Consider the following 17,942-nt stretch of genomic DNA (forward strand, 5'->3'; position numbering starts at 1 on the left):
TGGTGCCAGATACTGTCTTGGGCACTTGAACAAATAATAGGAAAAAACAGTTATAATTCCTGCCTTCCTGAGACTTAGATATTAACTAAAGAGTCACCAAGACAGATGACAAATGGCAGCTACAGAAGGGCTTTATGGGAACAAGAATATGGTGCTAAGGGTTTATAACTGGCCCTGTTTTATGGGACACTGCTATGAACAGATGGGGAGAAGAGGGTGACTTCATTGTTAATTGTTTCCAAGTCACCTCTAATGTTCATTAGAGCTAAAAAACAAAGAATTAACCCTAACCCTTTTGTGTCCCCACCTCCATCTTCAGCCACCTATAGTTCTATGAGTACCCTCCAGCAGGGCTTCCTGCCAATTCTCTTGGCCTCTTTGAGGTCTGTTTTCCACATTAAAGTCAGAGAATGTGAACTTGATTGTGTTGTTACAGCTTAAAACCTTCAGTGGCTTCCCAGAGCCCTTCAAATGAAGACAAAAATATTCAGTGTGGCCTCCCATGCCCTTGGCCACATGGCCCTTTCCTGTCTACCTTACATCAGTCATTCCCAACCCTTTACTGCCTCAGCCACCCTGGCTTCTCCTTATTTCTGCAGACACTCAGGGTCTTTACACATACTGTTCCCTGTCTCTGAAATACTCTCTCTTCACCTATCACATATCAACTTCAAGGAGTTTTCCTCTAGGAAGGCTTTCCTGGCTATACATTAGAACAGATTCCTGGTTTTAGGCACCCTGGACCCCTGGACTTTGCCCAATAGCACTTATCCCAACTTGTAATGATATTTGGATGGGATTATTAAGATGATGTCATGGACACTTGCAGGCTGGGTCAGCATCTGTTTTTCTCACCATTGTATCCCTGGCACCTGGCACAGTGCCTTTCACCATCTCAGTGCCTGAAGAAAGAAGAATGGGATTATAAAGAAGACTGTAAATATTACAGCTAGAAGGACAACCTCAAAAACCTTATAGTTCAACACCCTCAGTGTACAAATTAGAAACTGGAGAATCAGAGAGGGGAGGTGACTTATCCAAGAACTGACCAGGGACCATGGTTTACAATTCCTGCCTCTCCACAGAATTCCTCTATTTGCCTCAAAACTTTTAAGTTCTTTGAGGTCTAAAACTAAAACTGAGACACAATCTGTTAGATGGAGAAAGCATCTATATTAAGCATTACAGAGTTTCAGGTGAATTCTTTAGCTCATTAAGACTCATAAGGCCTGAGGATTCATTTGAAAATTTTATTGTAACACTGATTTTTAAATAAACTCTAAGGTCTCACTGAATACCAGTTCTCAGGCCCTGGCAAGTGAGCCATGGCCTATAGCTTGGGAAGCTAACCCTCAGCCCTCCTTCTTTGTAAATGAGTTCATTAAGTCCCAATAAATGGAGGCCACCTTACTAACAGCTCTTCCCATCAAGGAAGCCTTTTGTGATGAAGCAGGTGGTGATGAAATACACCCCAAGCAATGGTGTTTGCTGGCCAACAAGAGCATTTCCTGAAATCTGACAGAGGAGTGAACATTTGTTCTGCTTCTGGAAGGATATTTATGTACCTTCTGAAGTGTGGCCAAGATGCATAGCAAAGTTGTCAGATATTTCCTCTCTGTGACTATGAAGCAGCAGCTTCACTACCTTGTATTACACCCCAAAACCATGTAGCTGTGTAGGCTTCCATATGGTGGGCACCACTACAAACCATTCTTAATGGATGGCTTGGTCCCAGGACCCAGACAGCACCAGTGGACCACCCAGAGTTCTCCACCAGGTAGAAAAGGTTCTCATCCCACAGGTGAGACCCTGAGGGAAGGAAGTACCAGGGTACAATCAAAAGACCATGCATTTATAGTCAGCCAGTTTGAGTTAACAAGAGCAAGTTCCTTCCGCTCCCCGGAATCTTAGTTTTCTGTCTACAAAATAGACTGAATGTAATGCCTACTTTCTATGTTCGCTTACTCTCAAAGTTGCTGTCTGTGTTCTGGGGACAGATGATACTGTGGGAAACAAGGACACAGTCCTTGCCTACATGGAGTTGACATTTTAGAGAGGGAGACAGACGTTAAACACACATTTACTTAATGCGTGTTCAATTTCACTTGTGGTGAGTATCATTGAGAGGATAGAATGAGATATAAATAGTCGTTAACTTGTAAGTGTCAAGTGCCAGACATCAGGCCATATGCATTATGTATAATAATAATAATCACCATAACCCATAAGGCATTAACATGAGATACTTTTTAAAGTGCTTTTCATATATTAATTCATTTTATCCTCATTTTAAAATACCAGTTATGTAGAGACTACTATTATCTCCAGTTTATAGGTGACAAAACTGAGGTACAAAGAGATTAACTTGCTAAAAGAAACATAGCCCCTAAGTGGCAGAGAAAGAACCCAGGCATTCTGGGCCCAGAGTCTATATACCCTATGCTGCCTCTCAGGATATTACTTCTCATTAATCCTTGCAACAACCTGGTAAGTATTATTGTTATTCTCATTTTCCAGATTTAGACAAAAAGACCAAACTTGTGTGACTTCTCTGAGTTGGCAGAGCGGGAGCCAGTGGGACAGGATGTGAGCACACTTGTCCTTCCTGTGACGCCTGAGAACTGCTATCTGCAGGACTGACTTTCTCATGCCTTTCCTGGCCCTGTTCTTGCTCAGGTGTTCCTGAAGAGCGACCGCGTGGCCCGCATGGTGCAGAGTGGGGGCTGCTCCGCCAATGACTCGCGGGAGGTCTTCAAGAAGCACATTGAGAAAAGGGTGCGCAGCCTGCCAGAGATCGATGGCCTTAGCAAGGAGACAGTGCTGAGCTCCTGGATGGCCAAGTTTGATGCCATCTACCGAGGAGAAGAGGACCCCAGGAAGCAGCAGGCCCGGATGACAGCCAGCGCAGCCTCTGAGCTGATTCTGAGCAAAGAGCAACTCTACGAGATGTTCCAGAACATTCTTGGGATCAAGAAGTTTGAACATCAGCTCTTGTACAATGCCTGCCAGGTGAGTTGACTATCACATGGGCCCAGAGTGGTGAGTGAGCGAGGCCACATTATGACTTCTGTGCCCTAGATACTACTATTATCCCAGTTTACAAGTAAAAAAATTTCTTGGGCCTGTTCTTGATTTAAAAAAACATTAAAAATTATATTTTACAACTGCATTGGTAAAAGTTTAATATCATTCAGGCTAAAACAGGCTAGAATGATTTTCTTCTGATTTTAAAAGAAATTAGAACATTTTTGTGATCCCCTAATACAGGCCTTAGGTTCTATGCTGTTTTGTGTAAGAGTAAATCAGCTCTGTGAGTAAAGCCTAGCTCCCATGTGTCAAAAAGTCTAAAAAGATCAAAATAATGATTTTTTTAAAAACTGTTTTGCCTTTAAAACAGATAGTGTTTGCCACTTAAGGGGCTTATACTTCCTCAGCTAGGGAGACAACTGGACTTAGCACCTGCTCATCAAGAGTAATTATTTAAAATCAAAAGCTTCCAGAAGGCCTGAGTATGCCATACCCACATATCAGCCACATCTGAATTTCTGAGTGAATCTGAAGGGGCTAGCTGAGGCTGTGCTTGGGCCCAGCCCAAAATGGTCTTCTGTTTTCTCTGGATTGGAGGTAGGGGAAATGAGGTATCTTAGATCTTCATTTCCTGTGAAGCTTTTCATTGTATTTATTTATTCATGCTACAAATATTTATTGAGTGCATACTTTGCCGTCTCTGCAAATTTTAGTCATTGTCACTTGGGAGCATTTGTTAAAAGCACATTTCCAAGCCTCAACCCTAGAAATGCTGATCCTGCCTTCTTAGGGGCCAGGAATCTGCACTTTAAACAAGAGCCCTCCTTCCTGTTTTTTTTTTGCTGTCCTTCTCCTTCTAAGAACCATTAGAGAAATTCAGTTGTACCCTGGTTCCACTGCCCCAGTTCTGCCCCTAAGATAGTTTAAATGAAGACACTGTAGTGTCTTCAATGAAGATACTGGCTAAGATTTGTGCCTTGCTCAGAATCAGACAAACCTAGGTGAATCTTAATATGAACCCACACTGACTTTGTGGTCTTAGAGAGATAGTTAACCTTCCACACATGAGCTTGGGATAAAATGTTATAAGGATTCAATGTGCATAAAGCCTAGAACAACATGGGGCCCTTTATAAATGGTAGCAGTTAAAATATATTATAGTCTAGAGGAAGAGGCAAAAAGTCAACAGGCAGTATCAGAATAGTGCCACAAGTGTTTAATATAAGAACTATAGGATTTTAAGGCTTACTTCTTTTCACTTCCCTGGCTACCCCCTAGTTCAAGGCACCAACATCTCTCACCTGGATAACCACAGTGTCTACCCAGCTGGTAATACTGCCTCCTCTCTTGCCTATGGTAATGTACCCACCAAATACAGCTGGAGTGATATTCTTAAAATATAAATTGGATCATGACAGTCCTTCCAGTGGTGTCCTATCACTCTTAGAAGATACCTCAACTCCTCACAAAGGCCTGAGGCAGTACATGAACCAGCCCAGCTCACACCACTTTCTCTGCATGCTTACTCGCTGGCATTCTTTCCATTTCCCCAGCACATCAAATTCATTCTGGGCCTTTGCATTTGCTCTTCCCACAGTTTACAGTGCTTTTTGCCAAGATCTTTGTGTGACTGGCATGGCTTAAATACCAACTTCTCCAAGAGGTCGTCCAATGCCACCTCATCTAAAGTTCTCCCTTGCCTCACTCCTCACGACGTGACTCCATGCCATATCTGTATTCTATTTCCATTCACCACCATTACCACTATTTTCCATTTCTTGTTCATCATCCATTTTTACCTGTTTATTATCTGTCTCCCTTTTCCTGATTATCCTTCACCAGAATTTTAGCCTCATTCATCTTTGCCTTATTTGCTAATATTTCCAGTGCATGAAACAATTCTTGCACATAGTGAATGATCACTAATTGCCTATTGAATTAATAAATGAACAGGAACAGGCTATTTTAACTAGTAAATAAGGTCTTGCTATTGACAACCATCATGGCTTACCCTGAACTTTCTGAATATTTTAGTAAGTAGGAATCTATTTAGTATTTCATAATATATACATTATATTTAAAGATATTTCTGACATCCTACTTTCTTCTCAGCCACTTCAATTCAGAACACTGAACACCAATCCAAAGGTAGAGGGTTTCTTTGATGGGTTAAGAAGTATTTTGAAGTATTCCAATAAACCTCATTATAAAATTAAAGTTAATTGATCTTTTTATTTAAAATATTACTGCATCCCTTGTGGCACTTTGAGAATGGGGTAGGCAGGCGTTATTCCCATTTACCATGACCGCCAACCCCATTAACCCCACCACCACCTTCTCCACCATAAGAAGGTGGGTTGTCAGAGCTTCATGAAGATTGGGGATCACCCATGTGGGTAGTAAATAAGATTCAAAACTACAAAGATAGTCAAGTGTTCCTAAAGATAATAGGCAAAAATAGTTAACCTAGGGATTAACTTTTCTTCTTATTGCAACAGTTTATTATGTGTATCTTTTGTTCTTGCTCAAAAGCAGCATCATTGGAATGAATCCATTGCTATGCCATTTTTTATCTCAGTGTTTTTGAAGTTGTTGAATAGGGCTACATGGTCAGACCATAGTTTACTGGTTTCCCCTTAAAAAATGAATTAATTTGACTCATATTGTCCATGTATTAGAAATAATACAATAATAATAAAGTAATGTTCCCTCTCCCAAGAATAATAATTGTCTACTTAGCTAAAAGAGAGTTATAAGAAATGTACAGTACTTCTTGAGATATGAATACTCAAGGCATTTAGTATTATATTCTGTTCTCACACTTAAGTCTGATTATCATTACTTTAGGGCTTCACATCAATAGAAATTGAGGCAAAGAGCATATGCAAATAACTCACAAAAGAAAAAATATAAATGAGGATTTCCGGCCAAGATGGAGGCATAGGTAGACACACTGTGCCTCTTCACACAACCAAAAGAAGTACAACAACAAATTTAAAAACACAAAACAACCAGAATTGACAGAAAATTGAACTGTATGGAGGTCCAACAACCAAGGAGTTAAAGAAGAAACGTTCATCCAGACCACAGCCCCACATTTGCATGTAGATAATCCAGGAGGAACAATTGGGGAGCAAGACAGACTACACAACCCAGGGCTCCAGTACTGGGAAATAAAGCCTCAAAGCCTCTGACTGAAAACACCTGTGGGGGTTGAGGTGGCAGGAGAAACTCCCATCCTCACAGGAGAGCTCATTGGAGAGACCCACAGGGTCCTAGAACATACACAAAACCACCCACTCAGGAATTAGCACCAGAGGGGCCCAATTTGATTGTGGGTAGTGGGGAAGTGACGGAAAACTGGCAGAAAGCAGAGCAAGTGCCACTGTTCCTTCTTGGACCCTTTCCCCACTTACAGCATCACTACACAACAATGTGGGTTGCCCCACCCTGGTGAACACCTAAGCTCCACCCATTACTATGTAACAGGCATTCCCAGACCAAAAAAAAAAAAAAAAAAAAAGAAAAGGCTCAAATGAAAGAACAGATCAAAGCTCCAGAAAAAATACAACTAAGCGACAAAGAGACAGCCAACCTATCAGATGCACAGCTCAAAACACTGGTAATCAGTATGCTCAGAATTGGTTGAATATGGTCACAAATTAGAGGGAAAAGTGAAGGCTAGGAAAAGTGAAATAAAATAAAATAAACAGGGAACAAACAGTGACAGGGAGGAAACTGGGACTCAAATCAACAGTTTGGAGCAGAAGGAAGAAATAAACATTCAACCGGAACAGAATGAAGAAACAAGAATTCAAAAAAATGAGGAAAGGCTTAGGGATCTCCAGGACATCTTTAAACATTCTAACATCCAAATCACAGGGGTACCAGAAGGAGAAGAGGAAGAGCAAGAAATTGAAAACTTATTTGAAAAAATAATGAGGGAGAATTTCTCTAATCTGGCAAAGGAAATAGACTTCCAGGAAGTCCAGGAAGCTCAGAGAGTCCCAAAGAAGTTGGACACAAGGAAGCACACACCAAGGCACATCATAATTACATTACCCAAGATTAGACAGAAGGAGAGAATCTTAAAAGCAACAAGAGAAAAGGAGACAGTTACCTCCAAAGGAGTTCCCATAAAACTGTCAGCTGATTTCTCAAAAGAAACCTTGCAGGCAAGAAGGGGCTGGAAAGAAGCATTCCAAGTCATGAAAGGCAAGGACCCACATCCAAGATTACTCTATCTAACAAAGCTTTCATTTAGAATAGAAGGGTAGATAAAGTACTTCTCAGATAAGGTCAAGTTAAAGGAGTTCATCATCACCAAGCCCTTATTATATGAAATGTTAAAGGGATTTATCTAAGAAAAAGATGATAAAAATATGAAAGTAAAATGACAACAAACTCATAGCTATTAACAAACAAACCTAAAAAAAATAAAAACAATAACAAACTAAGCAAACAACTAGAACAGGAACAGAATCACAGAAATGGAGATCACATGAAGGGTTATCAATGGGGGAGCTTGATGGGGAGAGAGGGGGAAAAGGTACAGAGGATAAGTAGCATAAATGGTAAGAGGAAAATGGACAAGGGGGAGGTTAAGAACAGTATAGGAAACGTAGATGCTAAAGAACTTATATGTACGACCCATAGACATGAACTAAAGAGGGGAAATGCATGTGGGAGGGGGTATGAATAGCAGAGTGGAATAAAGGGGGGAAATGGGACAACTATAATAGCATAATCAATAAAATATAGTTAAAAAGATAAAATAGAATAAAATAACACAAAAATCTTTTTAAAAAGAAAAATGTAAATGAATTCTAAATATATGATTAATTTTATGTTCTAGGACTAGTAATCTGCATTATATAAGTATATTGTCAAACAATAAAAAATATTTTTAAAAAAGAACATTGGTAATGATAATACATTATGATTGTTGTAGAAATGTGTATTCTCATAAGTCACTGTTGGAATAATTTATTATTTTAACCTTCCTGTACAGTAATCTGTTTATTTTCAGCAAAACACTTTTATAAAGGTCAAACCTGTTGACCTAGCAGCTCTAACTCTAGGAATTTGTTATAAGTAAATGTAAACATTAGATGTGTACTTATCTTGTACACATCTTATTAAATGTAATAAGATGTGTACAAGAGTGTTAAGTCCAAAGATGTCATTGCAGCATTTTATATGGCAGTGAAAAAGTGGAAGCAACTTTAATTTCCAACAGTAGGAGATTAATTAGATTTTGATTTAACCATATAAAAGAATGCTCTTCAACCAATAAAGTAGTTGTTAAAGAAGAAAGTTTATCACATGGGAAAACGTTCATTAGTTATTGTTAAATGGAAAATCAGGCTATGAAACAGAGTATGAACACATGATTTTATTTATATGGCAAAAGTACTGAATGGGTTAAAATCAAATCTTAAATGAGCTTGTCTTTAGGGGTATTATTAGGGTCGATTTCTATTGTTTTCATTTGTGCTGCTCTGTGTTTTCAAATTTTTGTCTCAACTATATAGGTATTTTGTAAATGGAAGCAAATAGCAAAAATCTCAGCAAATAAGCTATCAAAACAATGGGATAAGAAGAAAATTATCTTCTGTATTGTTTTCTAGACTTCAGTCATTAATATACCACCTTCATGATTTTGCCACTTCCAAGTACTACCTGTATGATTACTTATTTAATATTTCTAATTAAGCCAATTAACTCACTTTTTAAGCCTATCTTTATCTTTAGAAGTAATGTATATAAAATCACAGATCTGAAGTATTAGTTTAGTTTTTTAAAAATTAATTAAAGCCAAACCACCAGAAAGATGGGAGCTCTTCATCAGACTGCCCTCATCTGTCATCCACACGACCAGTGATGTGGGAGGCACGGCTGGGTGACCGGTGCTCTGGCATACTGAGGCCGGTGAGCCCTCAGACGTCACCCCTGCAAATAGCCCCAAACTGACCAGGGCACTTATCATGCCCTGCCATCAGCTTTCAGAAATTATAGATTTGTTCACTCGCTTTCTATAGACTTCACTGAGCTCTGCAGAACTCTATTAACACAGAGGAGCAAAGCCATATACATGTAGAAAGGAAAATCACATGGCTTTCATTCTTACCCTGCTTAATTTTTGTTCTGTTTTGTTTTGTATTTTCTGGACCTTCTTATGAAACAAAGCAATTCCTGGGTGCTTCCAAAACCAGAAATGTACACATGTTCTTAGGCATATCACATCCTAGGGGAAGCTGTCATCTGATTTCTGGTGCTGCTTCTAAAGGTTCTCATGATCTCTGTAAGGATCTTGCAGTCACTGCAGTTTTTATCTCAAATGAAAAATGATGTTTATCAAAGAGCAGTTGTGTCAGTTATATACTGGTTGTCTATTGTAATAACATGAACTGAGTCTATCAAAACTTTAAAAAAAGTGAGGACATTTAACAAATGTCTCCATATTTGCATGTGGGAGTTTTTCAAGTCTATTTGGCTTATTTGAGAATGCATTGTCCTATTCATAGAAGAGATTGCTTATACTCAACATAATAATTAATGTAAAATAACTGGAAACTCATTACGAAATCAGTGTTCTTATCTTCCTAGACTCTAGGAGGAAGCTGTTAATTATGTCGCTATTTGGGCATTTGAATTGAATTCTACACCTAACTCAAAAAGAGTAGGATAACTCTTTGAAAATAGGTTGAATTACCTGAGAAATGAGACTAAGACCTTCTTGCTATTGTCATAAAATGCAAAGCAAATGATGATGATGGTGATGATGATGATGATGATATATACTTTTAAGATTTTAAAAATCCAAAGCACTGTCTCTCCCCTTTCCTTTTAGTGGCCTCCAAAACTGGAGTTAATTTCATGCCCAGTTGTACCAAGTATTTGCTGCTGCCTACTCTCTGCTTAATTCCAATTATTCAGTCATTCTTTTTTTTCCCTTCTATCAGTAATTACTTTATTTTTTGATATATTTATTGATTATGCTATTACAGTTGTCCCATTTCCACCCCTTCACTCAACTCCATCCTGCCCACCCCCGCCCTCCCATATTCCCCCCCTATAGTTCATGTCCATGGGTCATACTTATAAGTTCTTTGGCTTCTACATTTCCTATACTATTCTTACCCTCCCCCTGTCTATTTTCTACCTACCATTTATGCTACTTATTCTCTGTACCTTTCCCCCCTCTCTCCTCTTCCCACTCCCCTGTTGATAACCCTCCATGTGGTCTCCATTTCTGTGGTTCTGTTCCTGTTCTAGTTGTTTGCTTAGTTTGCTTTTGTTTTGGTTTTAGGTGTGGTTGTTAATAACTGTGAGTTTGCTGTCATTTTTACTGTTCATATTTTTCATCATCTTTTTCTTAGGTAACTCCCTTTAACATTTCATATAATAAGGGCTTGGTGATGATGAACTTCTTTAACTTGACCTTATCTGAGAAGCACTTTATCTGCCCTTCCATTCTAAATGACAGCTTTGCTGGATACAGTAATCTTGGATGTAGGCCCTTGCCTTTCATGATTTGGAATACTTCTTGCCAGTCCCTTCTTGCCTGTAAGGTCTCTTTTGAGAAATCAGCTGACAGTCTTATGGGAACCCCTTTGTAGGTAACTGTGTTCTTTTCTCTTGCTGCTTCTAAGATTCTCTCCTGTTTCATCTTGGGTAATGTAATTATGATGTGCCTTGGTGTGTTCCTCCTTGGGTCCAGCTTCTTTGGGACTCTCTGAGCTTCCTGGACTTCCTGCAAGTCTATTTCCTTTGCCAGATTAGGGAAGTTCTCCTTCATGATTTCTTCAAATAAGTTTTCCATTTTTTGTTCTTCCTCTTCTCCTTCTGGCACCCCTATAATTCGGATGTTGGAACATTTCAAGATGTCCTGGAGGTTCCTAAGCCTCTCCTCATTTTTCTAAATTCTTATTTCTTCATTGTTTTCTGGTTGGATGTTTCTTTCTTCCTTCTGGTCCACACCATTGATTTGAGTCCCAGTTTCCTTGGCATCACTATTGGTTCCCTGTACATTTTCCTTTGTTTCTCTTAGCATAGCCTTCATTTTTTCATCTAGTTTTCGACCAAATTCAACCAATTCTGTGAGTGTCTTAATAACTAGTGTCTTGAACTGTGCATCCGATAGGTTGGCTATCTCTTCCTTGCTTAGTTGTATTTTTTCTGGAGCTTTGAAGTGTTCTGTCATTTGGGCCTTTTTTTTTTTTTTTTTTTTTTTGTCTTGGTGCGGCTGTTACTTAAAGGGTCGGAGCATTAGGTGTTTCCTGGGGCGGGGTAAGGCTGGTCACTGTGCTGTGACACTGTACGTGGGGGAGGGGCCAAGGGGGAGCAATGGTGCCCGGTTCACTCTGTTGGATCTCAGTCACTCCCTCCACTACCCAGAACCAAATTGGGCCCCTCTGGTGCTGGTTCCCGAGTGGGTGGGCTTGTGCACAGGCTAGGCCCCTGTGGGTCTTTCCAACGACCTCTCCTGTGAGGCTGGGAGTCTCTCCTGCTGCCACCCCAACCCCCACAGGCGTTTTCAATCAGAGGTTTGAGGCTTTATTTCCCCATGCTGGAGCCCTGGGTTATACAGTCTGCTTCACTCCCCGCCATTTGTCCTGGTTTATCTGTGTGCGACTGTGGGTCCGTGGGGTGCTACCCACCACTCTGCCTGCCCTGTTCTCTGCCACTCTGAGTCTGGCCCTCTCGATTTATCTGTTCGCGAATGTGGGGCCGCAGGGTCTGCTAGTGGTCAGACTGCCCGCCCTGTTCGTCCCACACTCCACCAGTCTCAGTCCTGCCACAGCAACTCGAGCCCTCTCCACCCAGGTGCCCATCTCTGCCCCTCCTACTGGTCTGGATGTATGTTTCTTTTTTATCTACTTGGTGTGGGACTTCCTTGCTGTTCGATTCTCTGTCAGTTCTGGTTGTGCGAGGAGGCACAGAGTGTCTACCTACGCTACCATCTTGGTTCTATTCAGTCATTCTTAATTGCTTCATTCTCAAATGTGTGAACATTTTTCCTTGAAAAAACATCGCTGAGGTGTGTGTTAGAAGAATGCAAGTCTGCCTATTTACACCTTTTCAAATGTACATAAACTCTTCTTAGGGAAGCGACCCAGCTAATTTCCAAGGGGAGTATGAGCTAAGGAAATCAGTTGGTTCCTTGTGTTTCAATACTGCGCTTTGAGAATGGCAGTTCTGGTTGTCCTGTTACAATCTGTAGCTCCTTGGAACATCAGCAGTATGACTCTGACCTTCTCCTCAGTCAGCATTTGCGCTTAAGGGGCAGCAGGGATAACACGCATGTTCCAACTAATAGAAGGTGACAATAACCTCTTCATTTATCAACTCTGAATTCCTCAAGATTTTTCAAATACTCTGGAAGACTTCACCAGAGACACATGGGATATAATTTTCCAATCCACAAACACCTTTGCATTTTTAAGATTAAATTCCCCATCATTATTGAACTACTAATTTTCTTAACATTTTATTACCTTTCTTCTCTAAACCATCATCACTATGACCTTTGATGGTGTGTTTATCTTAGTACAGTGCTAGCTTCCTTTGACCTGATTAGCACTTGGCAGCTTTTCAGATAGTTTATTAGACTCTGAAGAGAAACCCCAAATTATCAAGCTTTCAGCTGTGACCCAGATTACTAGGTTGTATCCATACCTCATTATAGAGTCTTTAATTGAAAAGTTTCCAGTAGATCTGTTGACTGAGATTTTGCTTCTTGGATCAGGCTGTATTTCTTAATCACTTTTTTTAGTCCTATAAAGCCAAGATAGTTCTTTGCACATAATGGCCTTTCAATAAATATCTTACTGAACAATGTTTTTAAAGTCTGAGGGAGGTGGCAATGACAGTCTGGTATTAACACTTTAACAAAATTTCATTATTCATAAATTCACCCATTTATTTAACATATATTTTAAGCACCTACTTTGCACTAGACACCGAATGTCAGATGCTGGGGATGAAGCCTAAACTTTCATACTTTGTCATAGAATGGCCCATATCTGGCTTCTGACCATCTTTCTCTTTGCTAACCACATCACACCTCCCAATGACTTCACTTTGCCCAGCTTAAAGTATTGTATTTGTATTTGTTGTATTGCTGCGTAACAAATGACCACAAGCTTAGTAGCTTAAAGGAATACCCATTTATTATCTGGTAGTTTTTTCAGGTCAGAAGTCCAGGCACAGCTTAGCTAGATTCTCTGCTCAGGGACTCAGAAAGCTAAAGCTAGAATGATGGTTCTATCCGGGCTGTGTTCTCATCGGTAGGCTCAACAGGGAAGGATCCTCTTCAAGCTCCTTCCTGTTGTTGGTACAACTCATATCCTGATAGCTGTAGAATTCTTCAGAGCCAGAAACAGAAAGAGAGAGAGAGAGAATCAGTCTCTGGTGCCTCAAGTCTCTGATTCCTAGATCCTCTTTTAAAAGGATCACCTGTTTAAGTCAGGCCCACTCAGAATAATTACCTTTTCTATTAAAGTCAGCTGATTTCAGACTTTAATCACATCTGCAAAATCTCTTCACTCTTGTCATTCCTATACTATTGATTAGACACAAGACACAGGCTCTACTACACTCAAGTGAAAGGGACTATATAATAGGGTAAGACTCACTGGTTGTTATCCTAGAGTTTCTGCCACAAGTGTCCTTCCCCCATCCTGATGTTCTGATGTTCTTTATATGGATGGCTTCTTCAAGTATCAATTTAAATGTGTCCTTTTTAGAGAAGTTCTCCTTCATCATTCTGCCTAAAGTGGGCTTCTCCTCGTTCGTTTGTTTTGTGACAGTACCTTGTTTATTACCATCATAGAACTTCACATAATATGAAATTACCTTGTATATTATGTTACCTATTCATTCCCTTATCCCCCCTTACTCCCTGATTGTCTCTTTAAGAGCAAGACCATGTCTGTTGCCTTTAGCACTATATGACCAACACTTAGCACAATGCTTGACACATAATAGATGTTCAACTAAATAGTGGTTAAATCAGTAATGCAGAGACCAAGGCATTTATGGCCTCCTAGGGCTTAAATACCCACATTCCACAAAAGTGCATGTTGTTTGGCCATGTTTTTCTGATGGGGTAAAGTGCAACAATGGAACAAAATGTCAATCTGAGACCTGAACCCACCTGCCAATACTCTTATATTATAGTGTGAATTTCATTGAGGTTCACAGTATGTCTTCGGCTATAAACTCTCCCCCGGTCACGCTCAACTTTTTTCTCCCAAAACAGGGTTGAAGTAATTAAATCTTATCTTTCCAAAGTCACACACAGCCTCTAACAGTCATTAGATATTTGATGAACTGCTGGTTTTCAGTGGCTTAGCTTGCCAAATGTGCTTTAATTTTAGTATTCTTAGGATGTGGAAAGAAGTCAAGATGTATATACCCCATGAACATGTTTTCTTCTGTTATGAGAGATGAAATTGAAGGGCATTAAAGATGTGAAGGGCACGGGGCCAGATGGCAATATTTAATTTCCTAGAGCAACAATTCTCTGAATACCCACATCCTGATTTTTTATGATGGGGTCATAAGAAAATTCTTCTCTATAAATTCTTCCTAGACCACATGGACAGGTATTTCTATCTGACTGCACCTGCGTTATTGAAAGACTATCTGCAATGGGAAGTTGAAATTGAAAGACAGTAGCTATCCTGCATCTAAGGAACACAGAACTGGGTATTTTCTATGTAGCCTTCAAAACTGCTATGGACATTTGAGCAATCTTTTCCCTTTGTTGCTAGAATGGAATCATCAATATGCATTTTTAGTCAAAGTCCATTCATAAGTATTGAACCATAAAATTTTAATCAAGGTGTTAAAGAGGTGTGCTTTCAGAAAATGATATACAAAAATAGTATTTTCTATGCTTGCCACCTTTCACTAAATGATGGAAGCTATTATAAACCACCTAACACAGCTTTGCAAATAGAGATATTTTACAAGCTTCAGGACACGTTTCAGCCACCCAGATGCCACGTGGGTAATGATTTGGATTTATCTTCTTCATAACATGTGGAGCCTTCTTGCATCTTCAATGCTTCAGACCTAAAATTTGCAGAAACTTGATAACGGGATGTAGCCTACTGATTAAATTTTATTGTTAAGCCTTTTTTGTTTTAACCCTTTCTGAAAATAAGCATAAACTACCCTAGTTCTCTGTCCTTCCTGACTAGTGATCAATTCTGTATGGACTTTTGGTCAGGGGCTCTCTGTGACCCATGTTCTGACCTTGAGTTTGAGCAGCAATAATGCCCACCCAATGGGGAGCATTTACTAACTGCTAGACACTAAGCCTAATGCTTTACATATATTATCATATTTAATCCTTATAATAAATTTGCAAGCTAGATATTTTACCCACATTTTAATAAGGGACCAAAAAAAAAGAGAGAAAAGTTGAACAATTTTTCCAAAATCAAACAGCCAGTCAGCAGCAAAATTAGTATTTGACTCAAGGCTGCATAACTCCAAAATAAGCTCTTCAGCTCAATTGTTGAAAATTGTAGTGATTTTTTTATTAATATAGGAAGTTCTGGAGAGTAAGTAGAAATTTTATTCTTTCTGCCTATACTCCAGGAATGTGTATATGTGTTACTAAATCTTCTAAAAGTCCCTTTTGTATAGCCTGCTCCTGTGCTCACTAAAATGCATTGGGGTAAAAGAAAGGTCAGTGAAGGACTCAATTCTGTGTATTAATTAATGATTTTAATGGATGTGTCTTCACTCAATGGTGACTGATTAGGTTTGCATTTGCTTCAGTCATTTAGGTTCTTTCATATCAGCTCAAATCTTTCCTGGTTTAATTTTTGAAAACATATGTAAAGCCTGGCAGTGTTTGGAGGACGGTTAAGGATAGGAAATGCTCATCCTTTCTTGTCCTGTCCTTGCCAGTGTGTGATCGAGCCAACTGGCTGACTTTAAAAAGTGGCTACTTCATGTTTTACAAAGTGAGTACCTTCCTGGCAGGGCGCAGTGAACCAGAATCAAAACAAAGGTGCTCTCTGGAGAAAGAACACCCACAAAAGCACATACAAAAATTCAAATTACAATGGTCTGAAATGAAGAATTAAACCAGGGTAGTAAATATTTTAGGTTTTGTGGTTCCTACAGTGTTTGAGGCAACTGCTTAATTCTGCCATTGTAGCAAAAGCAGCCTTAGACAATGTATAAGGAAAGGATATGTCTGTGTTCCAGTAGAACTTTATTTACAAAACAGTTACCTGGCAGAGATCTGACCCAAGGGCTGCAGTGTGTCAACCCCTGAATTAAATAAATATCACATTATAACAAACAACTTTTTACTTTCCAAAAACTCTAGAGATATAAGATGCTGCCTTTTCAAACCAAAAGCTTTTAACATAAAACTTGGCCCATCCATTCTGTGAGAAGTGGGAAGTGGCGATTGTTTACAATGGTGGAACCGAAGACTGCCATTTGATAACACAGAAGCCAAGTATGTTCTTTCAGATTCTTAATATACGGGCTTGCCGCGTGCTCTGCTTCTTGGCACTGTAAATCTTGGACAAGGCGCTTAACTTCCTAAGTGTCAGTGTGCTTGTCTGTAAAATGAGAATAATAACAGACTGTGCTTTATTGAATTTATTATGAGGCTGTGATAAGTTAATGAATAAATCACTTAACACCATACTTGGCATATACACATTTTAAAAAATATAAACAGTCATCATTTGTATTACTGCCCCTTCAGCCAACAGTTGGGCCATGACTAGGAATTTACCTAGTGTTGGTTTCTATAGAATTTCTCAGCTAAAACCTTCAGCATAGTTATAATTTAACTCTGGTTTGTACAGAAATGAAACATTGAACACCAGTGGTAAAAAATAGAACTCTAAAGTTGCAGATATTTGCATTTGCATTCTGACTCTACTACTTGCTCTATGTTCATGTGCCAGCCAGTTAACCTCTCTGAGCCTCACTTTTTGAAGATACAAAATCAGAATAATGATAGCTCCCACCTAATAAGATTGTTGATGCTAGTTAGTATTAACCATCACTAACAAATCAAATACCTGTGTCTTGGGAAAATTCCATTCTCTTGAATAATAATGTTTAGAATTGGGCTGGTTCTCTGGAATCAGTTCTTGAAATCAAACAATTGAATTGTGCTAGGGGAAAATCTTGCCTTCAAGATGTATGCAAAATAGTTCGAAAGAACAGAATTAATGTGCAGGCAATATCCACCCACAATACAGAGTCAATATATAACATAGTAGACAGCTGTAATGTATAAGGGTAGCATCATATGGTAGAGATGTGTTTATAGACACATCTGGGTATGAATCTAGGCTCACTTACTTATTATCTATTTAACCTTTAGGAAGTTTGTTGACTTCTCCATAAAATATAGATGTTAATATCTGCCGGGTAGAAATGAGAATATGGATGAGAATATGGAATGAGAATATGACATATCTCTGTCATATGCTAGAGACTTAATAAACATATCCTGAGTTGGTCATGGTAGTTAGTGGGGCACAGCAGTATAAGCTTCAATGGTTGGGGGACTTTGGAGATCTCAGATAACAATGGGGTTTGATTTTCGATTTGTCAGTAAGCCTCTCCACAGTAGAGGTACTAGTTGAGCTGGGTTTAAATGATGAGGAGGCAGTTCAAGCTGAATGAAGAGAGGTTATCTGAGATGCCTACTATCCTCTTTTGCCAAGTGATGAAACAGAGTAGAGAAGAAATTATATCATAAAAATTATGTGGATTAAATAATTGGTACAGATTTTTTACTCACCTGTATTAGAATTAAACACCCTGCCATGGCTTATGGTGCATTGAGTGAACTTATCTACCAGTTGACTTTGGGCTTAGCCATCATATTTGCTTTGTCAGTGGGCTATTACCAGACT

At 39.3% G+C, this 17,942-nt stretch overlaps 1 protein-coding gene across 12 annotated transcripts in view; it reads left to right on the forward strand.

Moving 5' to 3' along the window:
- The window catches only part of CADPS (calcium dependent secretion activator), a 494,727-nt gene that overhangs the window by 134,372 nt on the left and 342,413 nt on the right, over positions 1 to 17,942 (forward strand). For all 12 annotated transcript variants that reach the window (XM_053929773.2, XM_053929767.1, XM_071222267.1 and 9 more), the window contains exon 3: positions 2,677 to 3,009. In XM_053929773.2, the coding sequence (XP_053785748.1) occupies positions 2,677 to 3,009 (333 nt within the window). The remainder of the gene's footprint in view (positions 1 to 2,676; positions 3,010 to 17,942) is intronic.

This window comes from Desmodus rotundus, chromosome 8 (genome assembly GCF_022682495.2).
Source record: "Desmodus rotundus isolate HL8 chromosome 8, HLdesRot8A.1, whole genome shotgun sequence".
NCBI classification, from domain to species: domain Eukaryota; kingdom Metazoa; phylum Chordata; class Mammalia; order Chiroptera; family Phyllostomidae; genus Desmodus; species Desmodus rotundus.